Source organism: Theropithecus gelada, chromosome 11 (genome assembly GCF_003255815.1).
Source record: "Theropithecus gelada isolate Dixy chromosome 11, Tgel_1.0, whole genome shotgun sequence".
NCBI classification, from domain to species: domain Eukaryota; kingdom Metazoa; phylum Chordata; class Mammalia; order Primates; family Cercopithecidae; genus Theropithecus; species Theropithecus gelada.
Genome location: NC_037679.1, coordinates 91,928,279 through 91,949,351, shown reverse-complemented (window position 1 = coordinate 91,949,351; position 21,073 = coordinate 91,928,279). Strand labels below are relative to the sequence as shown.

Below are 21,073 nucleotides of genomic sequence, written 5' to 3'. Positions count from 1 at the left end.
TGGCTCCTGCCACACGCACCCGTGCTGCTGTGTGCACCGAGCCCTGCGTGAGCAGCGCACGGCCACAGCACTGGTTCTGTCTGGAATGGCTTAAAATGTTCTGGGCACTCAGAACATGTTTGGTTAAACAGGTTACTTCTGGGGGCTGTACCCTGAGACTGGGCTTGGCAGGGGTGGGGCCTGGCCTGCAGCGTTGGGACACACTCGGTGAGGTGACCTGGATGGTCGCTGCCTCAGGGGTCATCCACGGCAGGCACTGGCCGCTGCTGATGCTGCTCGCGGGAGGGCAGGTGAGAAGCCGCAGAGAATAGCTCGCCCCGTGCCTAACACACATGGTGGGCAGCAGATGGCAGCTCGGGCCAGCTTTTCCCCAGGAACCCAAGCTCTCGACTCTAATTTCACAGAGAATGCTTCGTATATAGAGGCATTTGTGAAGTGGCCGTAGGCGTTAGAAGACTTAAGGACTCAACCCTGTGAGAATTTTAGCGAGGGTTTAACTAATATTATATTTTAGGGATTTCCATTGTATAGAATATCAGACAATTAAAAATAATTTCCTTTGGGAGGCTGAGGCAGGCGGATCACGAGGTCAGGAGATCAAGACCATCCTGGCTAACACAGTGAAATCCCATCTCTACTAAAAATACAAAAAATTAGCCAGGTGTGGTGGTGGGCACCTGTAGTCCCAGCTACTCGGGAGGCTGATGCAAGAGAATGGCGTGAACCTGGGAGGCGGAGCTTGCAGTGAGCCGAGATTGTGCCATTGCACTCCAGCCTGGGCGACAGAGCGAGACTCTGTCTCAAAAAATAAATAATGTCTACAAAACCAAGGTGACGACATGAAAAAATACCTAGGTAGAAAAAGGCCACCTAGACTGGGTGCAGGGGCTCACGCCTGTAATCCGAGCACTTTGGGAGGCCGAGGCAGGTGGATCACCTGAGGTCAGGAGTTTGAGACCAGCCTGACAAACATGGTGAGACCCCGTTTCTACTAAATATGCAAAAATTAGCCAGTTGTGGTGGGCACCTGTTATCCTAGCTACTGGGGAGGCTGAGGCAGGAGAATCGCTTGAACCCAGGAGGCAGAGGTTGCAGTGAGCCGAGATTGCACCACTGCACTCCAGCCTAGGCCACAGAGCGAGAGACTGTCTCAAAATAAAATAAAATAAAATTTAAAAAGCCACCTAAGTATGTGCAGTTGGGGGCAAACATGTTGCATGTTCAGAGCTACAAGGAAACCCATCGAAGCTGTGTTAGGGGGATGGAGAAGGTGAGATTTTTTTCTTTTGTGGCTCTCATTGTTTTCCTGGGATGAGCATGTGGTGTTCAGTGTAAGAAACGATATGGGTCTGGGGCTGGGTGCTGTGCCTCATGCCCGTAATACCAGCACTTTGAGAGGCTGAGGTGGGAGGATCACTTGAAGCCAAGAGTTTGAAAGCACGCTGGGCAACATAGTGAGATCCTGTCTCTACAAAAATAAAAAACAAATTAGCCGGGTATGGTGGCATGCACCTGTAGTCCTAGCTACTTGGGAGACTGAGGTGGGTGGATCCCTTGAGCCCAGGAGGCGGAGGTCGCAGTGAGCTGATTGTACCACTGTGCTCCAGCCTGGGCAACAGAGCGAGACACCATCTCTGAAAAATAAAAAAACAGAAAACATGAGCCTGGGCTTTTTTCAGAGCTACAACTCCTCATCATCACAGTCCTGGAATGTGACCCTGCCCTGAGTTCCATGAGACTCCTCCTGAACAATGTTTCCAAAGCGAGTTGAGCTCCTGAGCCTGGTGCTGATGAACTGTGTCAGAGACAGGACTCAGCACTGGGTGCGGGTAACGAGTGCCTCTCTCCACAGGTGCCGTCTGCCTGCAGCCTTGCGGGTAACGAGTGTCCTCTCTCCACAGGTGCCGTCTGCCTGCAGCCTTTCTGCCATCTGTACTGGGGCTGCACCCGCACCGGCTGCTTCGGCTGCCTGGCCCCGTTCTGTGGTAATACCGGCCCTTCAGGCCCCAGTTGCTTTGACCTTTGCATGTTCTCTTGGTGAACTTGAGGGCAGGGGATGGTGGGGTCCGTAGCCTGATGTTTACAGGGGTGAGGCCATGGTTGGTCATGTCATCAGATGGTGACATTTTCCTGCTGATCTGCAGAGTGTGTCAGATTCGTGTTGGCTGAAAATCAAGCCTTACTGGAAGGATCAGGGGACGTACTCCCAGGACAGAGTCCTTGCCGCAGGGTCCTGGTGTCACGATACCAGACTAGGTGCTGGGGTGACTCGAGAGCTGATCTTTTTAAGGAGGGAGTGGAATGGAAATCATTTCTACTTGTCCTCTGTTTAAGAGTTCTATCACTGAACTTCTTATTCCTTCTAGAATCTGTAATGAAAAGAAATGTGTTTATCCTCAGTGTGGGGCAGACAGTGCTTTCCTGCGACGTCTTTATACACAGGTAACATTGCACCTTCATCTCGGCAGAGCTCAACCTGGGTGACAAGTGTCTGGACGGCGTGCTGAACAACAACAGCTACGAGTCGGACATCCTGAAGGTACTGACCCGCCGCGGGCTGGGGAGCCGGGAGCCGCGTTTTCTCACTAGTGCAGCCAGCTGGTTCTCTGCATTCCGTTGGTGTTTATCTGTTTTTCCCGCATTCCAAAAACAGGTGTTTCCTTTTTGTGCCTCCTGCCACGGATCCATAGGAGCCGCCTCCCACAGCTCTCGGGAGGAACTTGGAAGTGCTACCCGGGACCAGGGCGTTTTCTCTGGTCCCTTTCTCTTCCGGCCATTTGCTTTCCCACGTCTAGGAAGCTACCGCGGCTTCTGGGGTTTCTGTGTGTAACGTGCGCATCTGCCCTCTTGCCGAGAGCACACGCAGTGGTGGGGCCTTGACACTTGCCACAGACACACCTGGCAGGTGCCCGCTCAGCCCCACACTCTGCTTTGATGCCCACAGAAGGAGCTCAACAGCTCGTGTGTGTTTAAAGGGCACGGAAAACAGATGCCCAGTCCTCAGCTTTTCTTGTCAAACAGACTGGGCTCGTTGTGGGGCTGTGTGCACCGTGGCCAGGCTTTCGTGTCTCGTCCACACCTGGGCTGCGAGGGTCTTGGCAGAACTTTTGAGAGCCTCTGATAACTCCTACGCTGGAAGGTCAGAAGTGAGCGTTCCTTTTGGGACTTCCAGGAGGCTCTTGGACAAGACTCTCGTGCCGCAGGCTGTGAACGTGCAGCCCTCTGCAAATGCCACTCGTAAGGGGCTGAGCTTCGGCTTTCTGCACCTTCAGGGATCTTTTATGAAATGTTTTTTATCTCATTATTTCAGCGTTTCTTCCTCTAAACGAATATTGCTTATTCCTCTTTTTTTTGTGTGTGTCACAGAATTACCTGGCAACCAGAGGTCTGACGTGGAAAAACATGTTGACCGAGAGCCTCGTGGCTCTCCAGCGAGGAGTGTTCCTGCTGTCTGGTGAGCTCTTCTCTTGCCTCCTGCTCTAGGGTGCGTGTGACTTTCCAGGGCTCCACCTGCCCGTCTGCTCTCCCAGTGACAACTCTGACCTTCACCCATCCTGGAAGAGAAGAAAAAAGATCCTGATGCTTTCGGGTTGTTTTTGTTTGTTTGTTTTTTGAGATGGGAGTTTCACTCTTGTTGCCCAGGCTGGAGTGCAGGGGCGTGATCTCAGCTCACTGCCACCTGCGCCTCCTGGGTTCAAGCGATTCTCCTGCCTCAGCCTCCTGAGTAGCTGGGATTACAGGCGCGCACCACCACACCCGGCTAATTTTATTTTTTTTTATTTTATTTTTTTTTGAGACGGAGTCTTGCTCTGTCGCCCAGGCTGGAGTGCAGTGGCCAGATCTCAGCTCACTGCAAGCTCCGCCTCCCGGGTTTAGGCCATTCTCCTACCTCAGCCTCCCGAGTAGCTGGGACTACAGGCGCCCGCCAACCCGCCCGGCTAGTGTTTTTTTTTTTGCATTTTTTAGTAGAGACGGGGTTTCACCGTGTTAGCCAGGATGGTCTCGATCTCCTGACCTCGTGATCCACCCGTCTCGGCCTCTCAAAGTGCTGGGATTACAGGCTTGAGCCACCGCGCCCGGCCCGATATCCTTGTTAATTAAGGGTATAGCACGTTTTGATTTGTGTTGCAAATGTTTCCGCTATAGTAGTAGCTCACTTTTGTTGTATTTATTTTCATTTTGAGGTTTGAATTGTTGTCAAGTGTACAAATCCTTCCTCTGTGCAATTTGGTGTTCCAAGACATACTTAGAAATAGCTAATTTTCTCATTTTCTTCTTAGTAATTTTTTGGGAGTTTTAATATTTAAATTTTATATCCACGTGGGGCCAGGTGCGGTGGCTCATACCTGTAATCCCAGCATTTTGGGATGCTGAGGCAGGCAGATCGCCTGAGGTCAGGAGGTCGAGACCAGCCTGGCCAACGTGGTGAAACCCCAACTCTACTGAAAAAATACAGACATTAGCTGGGCGCGGTGGCGCATGCCTGTAGTCCCAGTTACTCGGGGGGCTGAGGCAGGAGGATCAGTTGAACCCAGGAGGCGGAGGTTGCAGTGAGCCGAGACTGCACCACTGCACTCTAGCCTGGGCAACAGAGCGAGACTTGGTCTCAAAAAATAAATAAATAAATAAAATAAATGTTATATCCATGTGGGATTATTTTGCTGTAAGAAAATAAATTGGTAGGACTGCGTGCGGTGGCTCACGCCTATAATCTCAGCACTTTGGGAGGCTGAGGCGGGTAGATCACGAGGTCAGGAGATCGAGACCATCCTGGCTAACACGGTGAAACCCCGTCTCTACTAAAAATACAAAAAATTAGCCGGGCGAGGTGGTGGGCACCTGTAGTCCCAGCTACTCGGGAGGCTGAGGCGGGAGAATGGCGTGAACCCGGGAGGCGGAGCTTGCAGTGAGCCGAGATCGCGCCACTGCACTCCAGCCTGAGCGACAGAGCGAGACTCTTGTCTCAAAAAAAAGAAAGGAAAAAGTTGCTGTCTAGGTTGACTTTGTTCTTGTTTTCTGATGGTGTAGCCCATTGTCTTCACCCCAATTATGGTCAGCGCGTTAGTTTCCCGCTGCTGTGGTCTGTGTGTGCTGCTGTCGGGAAGGTGGCGTTGCTGGGTAACTGGCTGTGTCTGCATGAGGCTGTGTTTGTTCCAGATTACAGGGTCACGGGGAACACCGTGCTGTGTTACTGCTGTGGCCTGCGCAGCTTCCGGGAGCTGACTTACCAGTATCGGCGGAACATTCCTGCTTCCGAGTTGCCAGGTGAGGACCCCGACCCCACACGGCTCTTGTTCTGTCTGGGTTGGCTTCTACACTCTTTTTTTGGTTTTTTTTTTTGAGATGGAGTTTCGCTCTGTCGCCCAGACTGGAGTGCAGTGGCACAATCGCGGCTCACCGCAACCTCTGCCTCCTGGGTTCAAGCGATTCTTCTGCCTCAGCCTCCTGAGTAGCTGGGATTCTAGGCACCTTCCCCTACGCCCAGCTAACTTTTTGTGTTTTTAGTAGAGTTGGCCAGGCTGGTTTCGAACTCTTGACCTTGGCCTCCCAAAGTGCTGGGATTACAGGCATGAGCCACCCCGCTTGGCCAGGACTCTCTTCTTAGCAGACAACCTGTTTGCACTTTGCTCTGTGTTCTAAGCAGAATTTGGCCTCAGTCAGGAGCCGGCAGGACAGACAGGCCATGCCGGGCCGTGGTTGTCTTAGGCCTTGCGTCTATTTGCAGTTATTCATGAGTGTAACGTGGGTTTCTAAAACTGAGTCGTAAAGACATCCAATAGAAAGCTGGGGTAATTTAGCCGGGCGCGGTGGCTCACGCCTGTAATCCCAGCACTTTGGGAGGCTGAGGCGGGCGGATCACAAGGTCAGGAGATCGAGACCATCCTGGCTAACACGGTGAAACCCCGTCTCTGCTAAAAAATACAAAAAACTAGCCGGGCGAGGTGGCGGGCGCCTGTAGTCCCAGCTACTCGGGAGGCTGAGGCAGGAGAATGGCGTAAACCCGGGAGGCGGAGGTTGCAGTGAGCTGAGATCCGGCCACAGCACTCCAGCCTGGGCGACAGAGCGAGACTCCGTCTCAAAAAAAATAAATAAATTAATAAATAAATATTTCTTTAATTGGGTTTTTATTTTTTAATTTTTATTTTATTTATTTATCTTTGAGACAGAGTCTTACTCTGTCACCCAGGCTGAAGTGCAGTGGCGCAATCTTGGCTCCCTGCAACCTTCCTCTCCTGGGTTCAAGTGATTCTCCTGCCTCAGCCTTCCAAGTAGCTGGGATTACAGGTGCCCACCACCACACCTGGCAAATTTTTTGTATTTTTAGTAGAGACAGGGTTTCACCATGTTGATCAGGCTGATTTTGAACTCCTGACCTCAGTTGATTTACCCGCCTCTCCTCCCAAAGTGCTGGGATTACGGGCATGAACCACCACACCTGACCCTCAATTGGGTTTTTAGTTAAACATGTGTTTCCTTTCCTGAAATCTCAGAACGGTCCAAGGAGACTAGTTGTGGAGGGACCAGAGGCTGTGCGTTTCCCCCGCAACGTCTGTCTTTGGGTCTCTGCTGAAATTCAGGTAGCGGAGTGGGTGTGTGCAGTACATCTCATAGATGCGTAACCCTTCTGTTTTTCCAGTGGCTGTAACATCCCGTCCTGACTGCTACTGGGGCCGTAACTGCCGCACTCAGGTGAAAGCTCACCACGCCATGTGAGTGCAGCTGGGGGCACAGGCGTCAGCTGCAGGGTGATAAACGAGTTCACCGCCTGCTTACAAATACGCTGATATGGTCATTATCCTTCTCTCAGGTTGCATCCTTTAGGAACCGCATCTTCATTTAGAAATCCTGCTCTTCCTTTATCCCTTCATTTCATGCAGTCTTATTTCCATCTTCCACCTCTGTGTCTTCCTGTCTGGAGCTGGTTTATCTGTCGTCTGAGGCATCCGGGGCACACCCCATCGTTTCAGGCTTAGCCATTTCTAAGTCGGAGGCTGTCGTCTCTGAGGGCCTCAGGCCCCCTCGCATAGCGCTGCGCAGCTGGGTTCTCGTCCGTACCGTGAGCAGGCATTTGTGATCGCTGTCACGTTGTCACCCTCACGTGGTCTCTTTCCCAGCCTCCTTAAAGGAGGTTCGCGGCGCCATCTGCGTTGCCCTGGGAGGTGTAGGTCAGGAAGCATCTCTTAGGTCAGGTGATTGTGTCAACCACTCCTGTGGCCAAGGAGTTCAGATGGAAGTGACGGAGACAGTGCCGTCAGGACGAGATGCTGCGAGGACTCAGATAAAGGTGCCTCCCTCGCAGGGATTTTGTGGACACAAACCTTGCTTTGTGTTTGAGCACAAACAGCACATGGAAGAGACCATGTTGTTACAAAAAAAGATTTCACTGTTGACTGGCAGACAATTTTCAGTAGAAATGTACATCAGGAGAGCAGAGCCATACTGGTCCTCCTTGCCACAGTCTGTGGAGAGGAAAGGTGGCCACAGGCCTTCCAGCTTGGTGTGTCTGCCTCAGCCCTGTCAGCAGATGCCACAGGGATGCCCGACGAGGTGCAGCTTTTATTCTCTTCTCTTAAAAAATTATCTAAGATGTTTACAGTTCTTTCTTTTTTTTTTTTTTTGAAATGGAGTCTTGCTCTGTCTCCCAGGCTGGAGTGCAGTGGTGCGATCTCAGCTCACTGCAACCCCACCTCCTGGGTTCAAGCGATTCTCCTGCCTCAGCCTCCTGAGTAGCTGGGACTACAGGTGCTCGCCTCCACATTAGGCTAAATTTTTTTTGTAGTTTTAGTAGAGACAGGGTTTCACCATGTTGGCCAGGCTGGTCTCGAATTCCTGACCTCAAGTGATCTACCCACCTCAGCCTCCCAAAGTGCTAGATTACAGACATGAACCACTGTGCGTGGCCAGATGTTTCACTTCTGTTTCAAAATTTTAAAAGGGAAAAAGAAGTTTACCTTTGGGGGTTAGTTGCTTTGATTTTGTAGAAGGCACACACTCTTTCTCAGATGGCCCTTTCGGTGTATGGTTTCAGAATGGGTTTATTTGAATGCCTCTCCAGTGCTCTCGTGTAATTTATTTGAATGCTTCTCTGATGCTCTTTTGTGTAATTTGGCCATTTTCTCCCGGCAGGAAATTCAATCACATCTGTGAACAGACAAGGTTCAAAAACTAAGCATCCAGAGGCCCCGAGCAGCTTTCAGCACTGAAGGGGAAGAGAGCGTGTTTTTAAAATACAGAGACAAACATGTCAGGGCGTTTTCACGGCCCCCTGAGGGACGCAGGTTCTCCGGCAGGTGCTCTGGGGTAACTCTTCTGTGGAGCTTTACCCTCTGAGTGAGACCCTCCCCAGAGCCCTGGGGGCCACAACCCGCCCTCCTGGCGAGTGCTGGGTGGGGCTCGTGGTGACGTGAGCAGCAGAGATGAAGCCTTTCCGTGACACGCAGCCGTGCGGCCCAGAGGGGCAGTTTTGCTCTTTTGTATGTTTTCCGTAACCACAGGTAAAGCAGCAGTCTGTTTTCAGGACGAGTTTCAAGGGAGAAAGGGGACAGTTTATCAAAAACATTGTTTCAGGAGAAGGGAGCATAAGTTTACAGCCTACAGGATGTACACAATATTCTGCTGTTGGGAAAACCACAGCATTTTATATATTTTTTAATAGGTTTGGTGCTTATCTTCTAATAAGATTTAAATATCACAAACTGTAGCACAGATAATATAATTTATAATTTACAAATTGACTAAAATTGGGTATAGTATGGTATTTGAAAGAATAAGCATATGCTTCTGTTTATTGAAAAAAAACTTCCAGTGTCCAGAACTGCTAACCCTCGACGTGGCCGTCAAGTTAGTCGCTCCTTGCTAACCTGTGGGTGACCACGGTCCCGAGCCCGGGGCTGGACGCAGGTCCCAGGACGCGCCGCTCCCTTCACGGCCCCGAGCCCGGGGCTGGACGCAGGGCCCAGGACGCGCGGCTCCCTCATGCTGCCCGGGCCCTTCCTCCAAGACCCTACAGAGCCTGAGGGGCACCTTGGCTTCCGCCTGTGCTAGGTTTGCCATGTCAGCTGGAGTAATACTTGAAATTTTGATTTTTGGAAAAAAAAGTTTTTTATATTTTGTTGAAATCACCTGTTATCCTTGTTTGCAAACTGGTAACTTTTTTGCTTCTCAGGAATACAGTTTTCAACTGTTGACTTGCTCTTGATAGGAACTGAGAAGCAGCACTCTGTCTCTGCGTTTGTGGAGGAAAGCCCTGTCTTTTGCATATTCTAATAAATGAGCCGCCTTCGCTCCTCCCCTCTCGTGTTGGGCTCGTGTGTGGGGCTGCCTCACCTCTCCACGCGAGGCAGGCAGGCCCTGTGCAGAGTGAGCGCCGAGCACCTCACTGCTAGTGATGGTTACTCTGTCACCTGCTGTCCCTCAGTGTCTCCATGGAGTCACGCCTGACCTGAGGTTGGGGCCTGAAGTCCGAGCATCCTGTGAAACCTGCTCAGGTCTCTTCATTTGGCCAGTGCTGGGAAACCACAACCTGTTCATCCAGTGTGGAGGCTTTGTCTTCAGCTGAGCACCAGATGAAGCCGCCATGCAGAGACCCAGAGTTTGTGCAGGGGTGGGGCTGAGAGGGGAGGTCCCAAGTTTATGCAGGGGCGAGGCTGAGAGGGGCGGTACCTAGTTAGTGCAGGGGTGAGGCCGAGAGGGGGAGGTTGTGAGTTTGTGCAGGGCTGAGGCTGAGAGGGGAGGTCGGCATTCACCCATAGCCGCCCTGTGTCTGTGTCTTAGATCAGATGATACTCACTCTACCCCTTCTCATCTCCAAAAAGTACAAACAAGAACACTCGCCCTGTGGAGGACACAGAGCTTTGCTCAGGAAGGGCAGGGCAGCTCAGAGAGCCTCAGGGCTCCAGGTGTCCTAGGGACTCACTTCTGCTTCCTCAGTCCTTCAGAGAAGTCCATTTCCTGGCCCACTGCGAAGGGCGTTTCTGCCTGGAGCAGTCAGAACAGAGCTTGGGTTTGGCTCTGATGTGAGGGAGGAGGCCTTGGGACCGGGGCAGTTACCCCTCCCCCCGGTGTGGTAAGGAGCCGTGTTTTATGGAGGCAGGTGGCCGTGAACTCATCCCGTGTTTTCATGAGCTTCTGTACTTCCTTGTGCTCAAGACCCAGCCATCCCACCCAGCAAGACTGACGCACTGTGGTTGTTTTGGAGCCCTGCTGTCCTCGTGGGGTGGCTGCTTGGGTCATCCACAGGCTTTCTGGAGGACAGCCTGGCAGCCGCTGCAGATCCCACTGCTTCTGCCTGGCTCCTGGGCCCAGCCTTGGAACAAACCCAGGGCAGGGCTGCAGCTGCCCGCTGGCCCCACGGACCGTCTCCCCACGTGCTCCTCACCTGCGGCTCCCTCTGTGCTCCCTGGTGCCCCTCAGAAGCAGGGGTCAGCCCTGCCCACCCCTCCGTGTGCTGCCCAGGCTCCAAGCCAGGGAAGGGGGCCTCAGGTTCTAGGTGAGCCCATCCACCCCAGTGAGACCTCCCTGAGATGGCCTCTGTGAGGGCTCTCGACTGCAGCCAGGAAGTCCGGGCAGACTGGCTTAAAACAGACTGGGGGATTCAGGCCAACCCTCCTCCCTAGGCCAGCTACAAAGGCTGTTTTAAATCTGCTTTAAGTCATCTTAATGATCTCAGGGCCAGCAGGATGGGAGAGATCGGGCCCAGGTGTGAGAGAGCCAGGGGCCCAGGGGCTGCTCCTAGCACAGCGCGGCCTTCACCCCAGGTATGTGGCCAAAGCAGAGAGGCAGCTGAGTTTGGAAGGGGCTTCTGCCAGCCAGGGGTTCCTGGTGACAGCCCCCCCAGCTTCAGGTTGGCAGCCTGGAGAGAGCGGAGCAATGCTGGCCCTGAGGCAGCTGCAGCCGCCTCCCTGAAGAGGCGCCAGTGTCACTGCCAGGGCCACTAGGTCGCCGGGAGCCCTGCACTGGGAAGGGAAGGAAAGCGTGAGAACGAGGGGATTTAGGAAGCTGGGAGTAGATCTTCCCTCCCGCCTGGCTTGATGGGAAACCAGAAGGCTGTCCCTGGGGCCGTCCCTGCCGTCTGCCTCCACGTGGGCTCTGCTTTGGCATGGCGTGCACGCCAGCTCCTGCGCCTTCGGACACAGCTGTGTGGAGTAGGCCGGGTCTTGCCTCCCTGAGGACGGACGGCCACGTGCAGAGTGCAGTCTAGCTCTGCAGACCTGCGCGCTGACCAGACCGGCAGCAGGACGGAGCCAGGTGATCTTCGGGGGAGCCACCTCCAGGAATGCCTAGTGCTGGTAACTGGTAGACACCCTTATTCAAGCATCCTCTACACTTAGAATTAAGTTACACTGAAAACAAAGGCAGTGAGTGCTCAGGATGCACCACTTTCTGGTTAGTTCACCGCACCTGCCTGTTACTGCCGCCCGAGGGGTGTGCTTCTGGGGCCGGTGTGGAAGGGCGTCCCTTCCAGCCTTACCCACTTGGCCTGGTGGGAATGGGCCCTGGGAGGAGTGTTTGCACTGTGGAAATTGGTAAATGCTTCAAATCAGGGTGGTTTTTAATTGCTTTTGTTTTCTTCTGGAGAGAAGGTTGTTAAACACCAGCACAGTGCTGCACCAGGCAGCCAGCATGTAATCCTGAGAAACAAGTAGTTGTTTAAGCCACTGCATTTGGAGTGGTTTGTTACATAGTAATGAATAACCATCTCATGGTCCTTGAAGGCCCAGCACATATAACCCCTGCCTCCACCCCTCAGAAAAACCTCTTCTCCCTACCTGCTCCTCCTGGAGCCCCTGGGGTGTTCCTCTGCTTCTCCATCCAGCCAGCTCCTTCCCACAACCAGCCCCAGGTGCCAGCCCCTCCCCCTCCTGCAGCCTCTCCTCATTCAGGTTCCAGCTCAGCCGACTCCTGCAGGGCTGCCCCCACCCCCTACCCTGCCAGCCAGTCTAGTTTCCCCCCAGCACCTGTCACTGTCAGAAAGGAAACATCTGTTTACCGTTTGTCTCCCCCCTCTGAAAAATAGAGCAGGGATCTTGCCTGTCGGCCTGCTGTTGTTTGTCTGAAATGTCTGGCCCCAGGGCGGCGTCTCCTGATCCCTGGGTGACCAGTTGGCTGCCAAACGGTGAAGGTCCTGACGAGCTGTCCCCTGGGCTTGAAATCTTTCCCGCAGCACAAACAGTCGCTCCTTCCTCTGTCACTCACTTTTTGTGGTTGTCTCCTGAGGCGGTGAGTCTAGATGGTGGGGTCTTTTATCTGTGTTCCTCACACAGAGCAGACACTTGGTTGTGCATGTGTGTGGAAGAGATGGACACAGGGGAGAATGTTGAAGGCCATTAGACCAGGAATGAGGGCTGTGCACTGTGCTGGGAGCCTGGCATTGTAAGAGCCTTGCGCTGTGCTGGGAGCCTGACATTGTGAGTGCAGTTTGCTGTGCTGTGAGCCTGACATTGTGAGGGCCGTGTGCTGTGCTGGCAGCCTGCATTTGTGAGCCACGCCTCGCCCAGTGGTGGCCTTGAATGTGGGTCCACTCCGGCTGCTGGATCAAAACGCCGCAGAACAGGCGGCTTAAACAACAGAAAGTATTTTCTCACAGTTCTGGGGCCTGGAACTCTGAGATCAGGGTGTCAGAGGGGCCGGTTCCTCTTTGGTCTGTCTCCTTGGCTTGTGGACAGTATCTTCTCCTTGAGTCCTCACATCATCTTCTCTTCATGCGTGTCTGTGCCCTAATCTCTTCCTGCGAGGACACCAGTCCTATTGGATTAGGGCCCGCCCCAGTGGCCTCATTTTATCTTAATCATCTCTTTAAAGACCACACATACTAAAACTGGATACAGAGAAGATTCGCGTGGCCCGTGTGCAGGCATGACACGCAAATTCATGACGTGTTGCATGTCTGCAGATACAGTCGCCTCTGAGGTCCAAGGATTTAGGACCTGAACATATTGTTACACTCTGCCATGAAACCTCGCACGCCACGGGGTTGTGTAAAAATTGGGTGGTTTTGTTTGTTATTTGGCAAACCCCACATGCTGGATACTGTTGACACCCCGTGGTGGGCCGAGCTATGTCCACCTGTCCCGCCACCACGGATGTCGGTATCTGATCACTTGAGTCTTGCACAGTAAAAGGGGCTTTGCAGATATGGTGGAATCAAGGACCTTGAGATGAGCGGAGGATCCTGGATTATCCTGTGGGCCCCGTGTGCAATTGCAGGAGTCGTCGTAAGGAGGAAGCAAGAGGCCGGGCGCGGCGGCTCACGCCTGGAATCCCAGCACTTTGGGAGGCTGAGGCGGGCAGATCAAAGAGGGAAGCAAGAAATCAAAGGCAGGAGGCAGGGAGAGGAGGCTTGGTGACAGCAGGGGCCGGGCTTGGTGACAGAGAAGAGGCAGGAGGGATGTGCTTTGCAGGGGGAGCAAGGGCCTTCAGCGGGAGAGGAGGGCAGGATGTCAAACAGAAAAGAAAACAGATCTCTCTGCAAGGGCCTCCAGAAGGAACCAGCCCTGCCTGCCCCTTCATTTTGGACTTCTGAGCTCCAGAACTGCAAGAGAGTAAGTCTAGTTTAAGCAGCAAAGTTGGTGTTAACTTCTTAGAGCAGCCACAGGAAGCTCACCACCCCCCACACACTCTTCCCCTTTGGTGTTTGTTTTCAGGAAGGTCCAGTCTGTTCTCAGAGGTGCTGTGGTTGGAGGTGGAGTGTGGGGCATGGCTGAGCACCCAACACCCTCTTCCCTGCTCCCCGCATGTTCCTTCACCCTGTAGCTCTAGGTCTCTGTGGCAGACACTCGGCTCTAACTGCTGACTTGATGTCTCCACTTGGTGTTCAAACATCCCAGATTCATGTTGTCAGAGAGAGCTGTTTCCAGCGGGGACCCCAGGCCCACCAGGTGCGCCCCACAGACCTGCCCTCTCCACTGTCAGAAGGTGGCATGGCCTCACTGTGGCTCAGGCCAACCCCTAGGGGTCATCCCTGCTGGCTCCTCAGTGCCCCAGGCTTCTCTTCAGGGGCTTCTTGTGGCTCTGATTGTTGCCCCCTCACCTCACTGCTCTTCTCCCAGATCTGTGCGTGCCTGGGTCCTCCTTGTCACGCAAGTTCAGCTCAAATATTACTTCCTCAGAGATGCCTTTGAGTACTCGCTCTCCTTGCCTTTCCCTCTCCTGGGACACTGTTCCCACCAGTACCTGCATGATTCCTTTTCTTTCTTTTACCTTTTTTTTATTTTTATTTTTTTGAGACAGGGTCTTGCTCTGTTGTCCAGGCTGGAGGGCAGTGGCGCAATCTCAGCTCACTGCAGCCTCCACCTCCTGGGCTCAGATGATCCTCCCACCTCAGCCTCCTGAGTAGCTGGGACTACAGGTGCACACCACCACGCCCAGCTGATTTTCCCATTTTTAGTAGAGATGGGTTTCACCATGCTGGCCAGGCTGGTCTTGAACTCCTGAGTTCAAGCGATCTGCCCGCCTCCACAGCCCACAGTGCTGGGATTCCAGGTGTGAACCGCCATGCCCAGCAACTCTGTTTCTTACTTTGTTGGCTCACATTTTCCTGAGAGGTTCTCCCTCAACCATCGGCCTGAAATAGCAGCGAGCCTCCCCAGGTTGCCTCTGTCTCTTCTTGACTCTTCCTGTCACCTTCTGTGCTTGTTGTCTGGTCCCCACTAGAATATACGTTCTGTAAGAGCAGGGACTTGGGACCGCGCCTAGAATAGTACCTGCACACAGTAGGCCACAATAAACAGGAACCACGGCCCCATGTAGATGGCAGCCCCTCCGGCTCAAACACTCCACCCAGCTTTATTTTCTTTTCATCAGTTACCGCCCTCTGAAGGTCTCCACACAAACATGAAGCTGGAGCAAAGCAGGGACCCCCCGCACGCAGAATAGTGCTGGGCTCGCGTAAGGCACCTCTGGGTCCATCGGCTGATGCATGGACAGACAAATGGGTGTATCCCGACACTAGTATCGTGCAACAAGGAAACGTGCTCAGCGCGGAGGGACCTTAAACACACCACGCTAAGTGAAAAGGTGTCCCAGAAAGCCACATACGATATGATCCCATTTATATGAAATGTCCAGAAGAGGCACATTCATAAAGACAGAAGGTGGCCGAGTGGTTGTTGGGCTAGGTGGAGGGGATGGGGAGTGAATGCAAGAAGGATCCTTCTGAGGTAACGGAAGTATCCGGAAACTGGGTTGGAGTGATGGGTGCACAGCTCTGCACATTTACTACAGTTGCTGAACTGCATACACAACACGGGTGTATTTTATTGCATATAAATTGTGCCTTAATAAAGCTGTTAAGAATTTTACTTAGATTAGCATTTTTCCCACACTGTGCCATCAATTTAATATATAATTAGATTCATTGTTTCTGCCTGTATTTAAATTGAGCATTTGTCCAATTTTGCTTGCTAATTAAATGTTTAAAATTTTAAATTATCGTGGGTACATAAAAGGTGTATATATTTATGGGGTACCTGGGTGTTTTAATACAGACGTACAATGTATAACAATCAACTCCCAGTAACTGGGGTATCCATCACCTCAAGCCTATACCATTTCTTTGTTAGGAACATTCCAGTTCCATTCTTTTTGTTATTTAAAAATATACAATACACTATTATTAACTATATTCACCCTATTGTGCTATCAAATACTGGATCTTAGGCTAATTAAATGTTTTCCCGATTTCTCCCATTGGCTACACCTTAGGATAGTGCAATACAAAAACCAGGAAACTAAGCTTGATGGAGTGTTTTCTTCATTCTGTCGTTTTATCACACGAGGACACTCACGTAACCATGGTCACAAAATACAGAATAGTTCCGTCACCACAAAAATCTCTCTCCGTCTACCCCTTTATAGTCATCTGACCCCCACAACCACTCTGTGATTCTGTCATTTTGTGATGTAAGTGGACAAGTCATACAGTTCGTGCAGTGTAGACCTTTGGAGATGCTTTCCTCCCTGGGTGTAATGCCTTTGAGCTTCATCCGAGTTATTGTGCACATCAGTGGTCAGCTCCTTTTTCTTGCTGAGTGGTGTCTGTGGCATGGGTAGCCATGGTTGGTTTAACCACCTCAGAGGACATTTTGGTTGTTTCCAGTTTGGGGTCAGTAACGTACAGGCTTCTGTGTGGACGTAAGTTTATTTCTCTGAATGTCTAGGAGCTCAGTTGCTGGGTCATAAAACTGTTTACTTTTTAAAGAAACTGCCCAACTGTATTCCAGAGTGGGTGCACTATTGCTGTTCCTATCAGCAATGTAGGAGAGATTAGTTACCCCAAACTAGATTATTCCCAGCATTTCATATTGCCACTGCTGTGTATTATTTGAGAGAGTACTCTGAACTACATTACTCCCAGCATTCCATATTGCCACTGCTGTATATTATTTCAGCTGTTCTAATAGGTGTATACTAATATCCCAAGGCAGTCTTTTTTTTTTTTTTTTTTTGAGACGGAGTCTTGCTCTGTCGCCCAGGCTGGAGTGCAGTGGCCGGATCTCAGCTCACTGCAAGCTCCGCCTCCCGGGTTCCCGCCATTCTCCTGCCTCAGCCTCCCGAGTAGCTGGGACTACAGGCGCCCGCCACCTCGCCCGGCTAGTTTTTTGTATTTTTTAGTAGAGACGGGGTTTCACTGTGTTAGCCAGGATGGTCTCGATCTCCCGACCTCGTGATCCGCCCGTCTCGGCCTCCCAAAGTGCTGGGATTACAGGCTTGAGCCACCGCGCCTGGCCAGTCTTTTTTTTTTTTTTTTTTTGAGACAGGGTCTTGCTGTCACCCAGGCTGGAGTGCAGTGGTACGATCCCAGCTCACTGCAGCCTCCACCTCCCGGGTTCAAAGCGATTCTCCTGCCTCAGCCTCCCACGTAGTTGGTATTACAGGTACCTGCCACCATGCCCAGCTAATTTTTGTATTTTTAGTAGAAATGGGATTTCACCATATTGGTCAGGCTGGTCTCAAACTCCTGACCTCAGGTGATCCACCTGCCTTGGCCTCCCAAAGTGCTGGGATTATAGGCGTGAGCTTCTGCACCTGACCTCAACATAATGTGCATTTCTGTAATGGGTAGTGACGCTGAACCTGGTCACAAGCTTATTTGCCACTCATATATCCTTTTAGTGAAATGTCTTTTCATGTTTTTTGCTTGTCTTCTGGGGGGGGTGTGTGTGTGTGTGTTTTGGAGATGGGGTCTCATTCTGTCACCGAGGCTGGAGTGCAGTGACATGATCTCATGATCTCAGCTCACTGCAACCTCCACCTCCCAGGTTCAAGCAATTTTTGTGCCTCAGCCACCCTAGTAGCTGGCATTACAGGCGTGCACCACCACACCTGGCTAATTTTTATATTTTTAGTAGAGACAGGGTTTCTCCATGTTGGCCAGGCTGGTCTCAAACTCCTGGCCTCAAGTGATTTGCCCGCCTCGGCCTCCCAAAGTGCTGAGATTACAGGCATGAGCCATTGTGCCCAGAATAATTGTATTTTTTTTTTTTTTTTACTATCAAGTTTTGAGAGTTCTTTATATATTCTAGCTACTAGTCCTTCAACAAACGTGGTTTGAAAATATTTTCTCACAGTCTGTAACTCATCTTTTCATCCTCTTAATGTGGTCTTTCTCATAAGGTTTGTTTGTTTGTTTTGAGACAGTCTTGCTCTGTCACCCAGGCTGGAGTGCAGTGGTACGATCTCAGCTCACTGCAACTTCTGCCTCCTGGGTTCAAGTGATCCTCCTCCCTCGGCCTCCCAAGTAGCTGGGACTACAGGCACGCACCACCACACCCAGCTAATTTTTTTGTATTTTTCGTAGAGCTGGGGTTTCACCATGTTGGCCAGGATAGTCTCCATCTGTTGACCTTGTGATCCACCTGCCTCAGTCTCTCAAAGTGCTGGGATTACAAGGTGTGAGCCAGCGCGCCTGGCCTTTTTTTTTTTTTTTTTTTTTGAGACGGAGTCTCGCTCTGTTGCCCAGGCTGGAGTGCTGTGGCATGATCTTGGCTCACTGCAAGCTCCACCCCCGGCATTCTCGCCATTCTTCTGCCTCAGCCTCCCAAGTAGCTGGGATTACAGGCGCTCGCCACCACGCCCAGCTAATTATTTTTAGTAGAGATGGGTTTTACCATTTGGCTTGGCTGGTCTTGAACTCCTGACCTCAGGTGATCCGCCCGCCTCGGCCTCCCAAAGTGTTGGGATTACAGGCGCGAGCCACCGCGTCTGGTGAAAAGTTTCTAATTTTTTCATGAGGTTTACGCTAGCAACTTCTTCTGTGAATTGTGCTTGCTTGTCAGATCTAGGAACTCTTCCCCAAGCTCTAGACGTCAGAAATTCTGTTTTCTTCTAAAAGTTGTATAGTTTCATTCATACATTTTACGCCTCAGTCTGTGATCATTTTGAGTTAGAATTTGCATTTGCAGATAATATCATGGCCCATGTAAAAAATACAAGGATTTTACAACAGACAACGGCAAAATGTCAAATAAACCCTCAAACTAATGAGTTCAGCGAGGTCTCAGGATAACAAAATCAAGATAGAATTCATCACGTTTGTGTAGACCAACAGTGAATACGTGGAAAACGATGTCAAAAACGCAGTGCCACAGTTGCTTGACGTGAAATACTATACACTTCAAAGGTGCAGAATCTGTATGCTGAAATTACGAAATGCTGCTGGAAGAAATCAAAAGACCTAAATAAATGGAGAAGCCACCATGGATGCAGATGAAGGACCGAGTCAGCGATGCCCGTGCTCCCCAAATGATCTGCAGCAGTTCCCATCAAAATCCCAGAAAGGTTCGTAGACAGAAGCGTATCCAAAATCCGCAGAGATGAGCGCAACATCACAGAGGACCCCGAGGCCTCCAGGCCGCCTCCTTCCTCACAGCTGGAAGAGCGGCCTGGCGGACGAGGGAAGGTGGAAAGTCGTTCCCCAGCGCCCCGCGCCCCGCGCAGTCCAGCTTTGCCTTTTAAAGGGGAAGCAAATAGGGTCGAAAGCAGCGTCGTCTTTGAACTGGCACCTGAAGCGCGAAGGGCGCCGGCCGGGTGGAGCTGCGGGGTTGGGGCGGGGACCCGCCTAGGACGGGCGGGGAAGTCACGCCCACACCGAGGACGGCAGCGCCCCCGCCGAGCCCCGGCCACGCCACTTCCGCCGGAAGCTCAGTTCAGCTTCTTGAAGGAGTTGGTCCTGCACGTCCGGAAGTTGCGTTTCTACTAGGGAAAGGTCCGCAAACTCCTAAGGTCACTTTCTGAAGCCGGCCTCAGGACATTCCGAGGTGAGCTCGATCCGGACCCTGCGGCCAGAGCGTCCCTGGCTCTGGGGTGGCCGCTGGCAGAAGAGGAGGACAGTCTCTGTTCCGGAACGAAGGCAGCGCGTGCGGGCTGTTTCCGGGGACCCGAGGCCGCTGCACCGCTCGCCCCGCCCCTCGCACGGCCACGTCTCTGCCGGAGCATCCGGGCCGGGCGGCCTCCTTGGCTGCCGCAGCAGCAGGGTGAGAGGCGGAGGGGACGCGGCGCCTCGGGGCTCTGGTTCCCGTCGTGCATGGGCCGGGGAGGCCCGAGGGGCTGCGGCGGAGGCCGGGCGTGGGGCGGCGGGGCCTGGGCCCGTCCCTGCAGCGTTGCGGGACGGCCCCGTTCCAGTCGCCCCCTCCTCGCTGCGGTGGCCTCGGGCCTGGGCGCCCCGCTTCAGCTGCAGCGGAGCTGACTCTGTACATGCCGGTGCCCGCGAGCCCTCCTGGATGCTTGTCTGCGCCTGACGAGCGCGGCGTGTCCTGAAGCTGTCCGCTGCCACCGCTCGGGCAGTGCTTGTGCCTTTAGTCTGGCCCTTTGCAGCTGACAAGCGTGACTTGGTGTCGGGTGGTTCGTGGGAAGCCGGGGTTTCGGGAGTCCGAGCACTTCCTTGTTTGCCTTTGTCGCTGGCGGACTTGTCTCCATTCCAGGTGCCCAGAGCGAGTGGGGCCGGGCGTTGTCACGGGTATGAACCCGACGAATGTCAGTCGTGTGGCGGGTCCTGGGCATTGTGGGCCTGGGTCCCTGCCCCCGCCGAGCTCACCTAGCACAGGGACGCCCAGGGTCGCCACCGAGAGGGTACCGGGCGGTGGTTGGTGTGTGGGAGCCTGGGGGGCGGGCGACTTCTGTACTAAGGCCTCTATGACGAGAAACAAGTCAGGCAAAATTGTGAGAAAAACACGTCTCAGGCAGAAAGTTTGAAGATCCTGAGGGCGGAGAATGTGGCTGGAGTGTAATGGCACAGGGGGAAAGCGATGGAGGTAAGGATGTTGGTGTAGGCAGGTGCTGGATTGGTAAGAGGTTGGAGTTTATTGTCACTGGGACGGTGTAAGCCATTTACAGGTGACTCGTGGATTTTTTTTTTAAGAGACTGGGTGTGTTGCTGTATTGCCCAGGCTGATGTGGAACTCCTGGCCTCAAGCGACTCCCCCACCCCAACCTCCCTAAGTGCTGGGGTTACAGGTGTGAGCAGCCACACCCGTCGTCGTGGGTTATTTTGAATTGTCTTTTAAATGACATGAACATAGCCCTTTATAACCCTTTAATAGCTTTCCGGGCAGTATAGAAGGAAATAAATCATCTGACTTTACTCAGATTGAAGAGGAGCTTTTCCCCCCCTCCTCCCCGCCCCATTGCCTTAAGAAATAGTAGCGTGGCCGGGCGCAGTGGCTCACGCCTGTAATCCCAGCACTTTGGGAGGCCGAGACCATCCTGGCTAACACGGTGAAACCCCGTCTCTACTAAAAATACAATACATTACCCGGCCGTGGTGGCGGGCGCCTGTAGTCCCAGCTACTCAGGAGGCTGAGGCAGGAGAATGGCGTGAACCCAGACAGTGGAGCTTGCAGTGAGCCAAGATCGCGCCACTGCTCTCCAGCCTAGGTGACAGAGCAAGATTCAGTCTCAAAAAAAAAAAAAAAAAAAAAAAAAGTAGCACTTTCCCACGTGAGAATGCCTTAGGTTGGCTTTTACTTAGCGATTTTGACAAGCAACAACTAAAGGGAAAGTCATAATTACTGCCATTTTATTGAGGACATGGGACAGACTCTGTGCCTTGTTGTATTTAATCCTGGCAAAATTTTGC

At 52.4% G+C, this 21,073-nt stretch overlaps 2 protein-coding genes across 4 annotated transcripts in view; both read left to right on the top strand.

The window, feature by feature from the left end:
- CHFR (checkpoint with forkhead and ring finger domains) overlaps positions 1 to 9,291 on the top strand; it is a 35,221-nt gene extending 25,930 nt beyond the window's left edge. For both annotated transcript variants that reach the window (XM_025402888.1, XM_025402889.1), the window contains 6 exons: positions 1,902 to 1,985; positions 2,469 to 2,539; positions 3,367 to 3,454; positions 5,158 to 5,265; positions 6,638 to 6,710; positions 8,128 to 9,291. In XM_025402888.1, the coding sequence (XP_025258673.1) occupies positions 1,902 to 1,985; positions 2,469 to 2,539; positions 3,367 to 3,454; positions 5,158 to 5,265; positions 6,638 to 6,710; positions 8,128 to 8,170 (467 nt within the window). In that variant the 3' untranslated portion in view covers positions 8,171 to 9,291. The remainder of the gene's footprint in view (positions 1 to 1,901; positions 1,986 to 2,468; positions 2,540 to 3,366; positions 3,455 to 5,157; positions 5,266 to 6,637; positions 6,711 to 8,127) is intronic.
- A 9,878-nt stretch (positions 9,292 to 19,169) lies between these two features.
- The window catches only part of GOLGA3 (golgin A3), a 54,997-nt gene continuing 53,093 nt past the window's right edge, over positions 19,170 to 21,073 (top strand). For both annotated transcript variants that reach the window (XM_025402388.1, XM_025402387.1), the window contains exon 1: positions 19,170 to 19,472. The gene's annotated coding sequence lies outside the window, so the exon portion shown is untranslated. The remainder of the gene's footprint in view (positions 19,473 to 21,073) is intronic.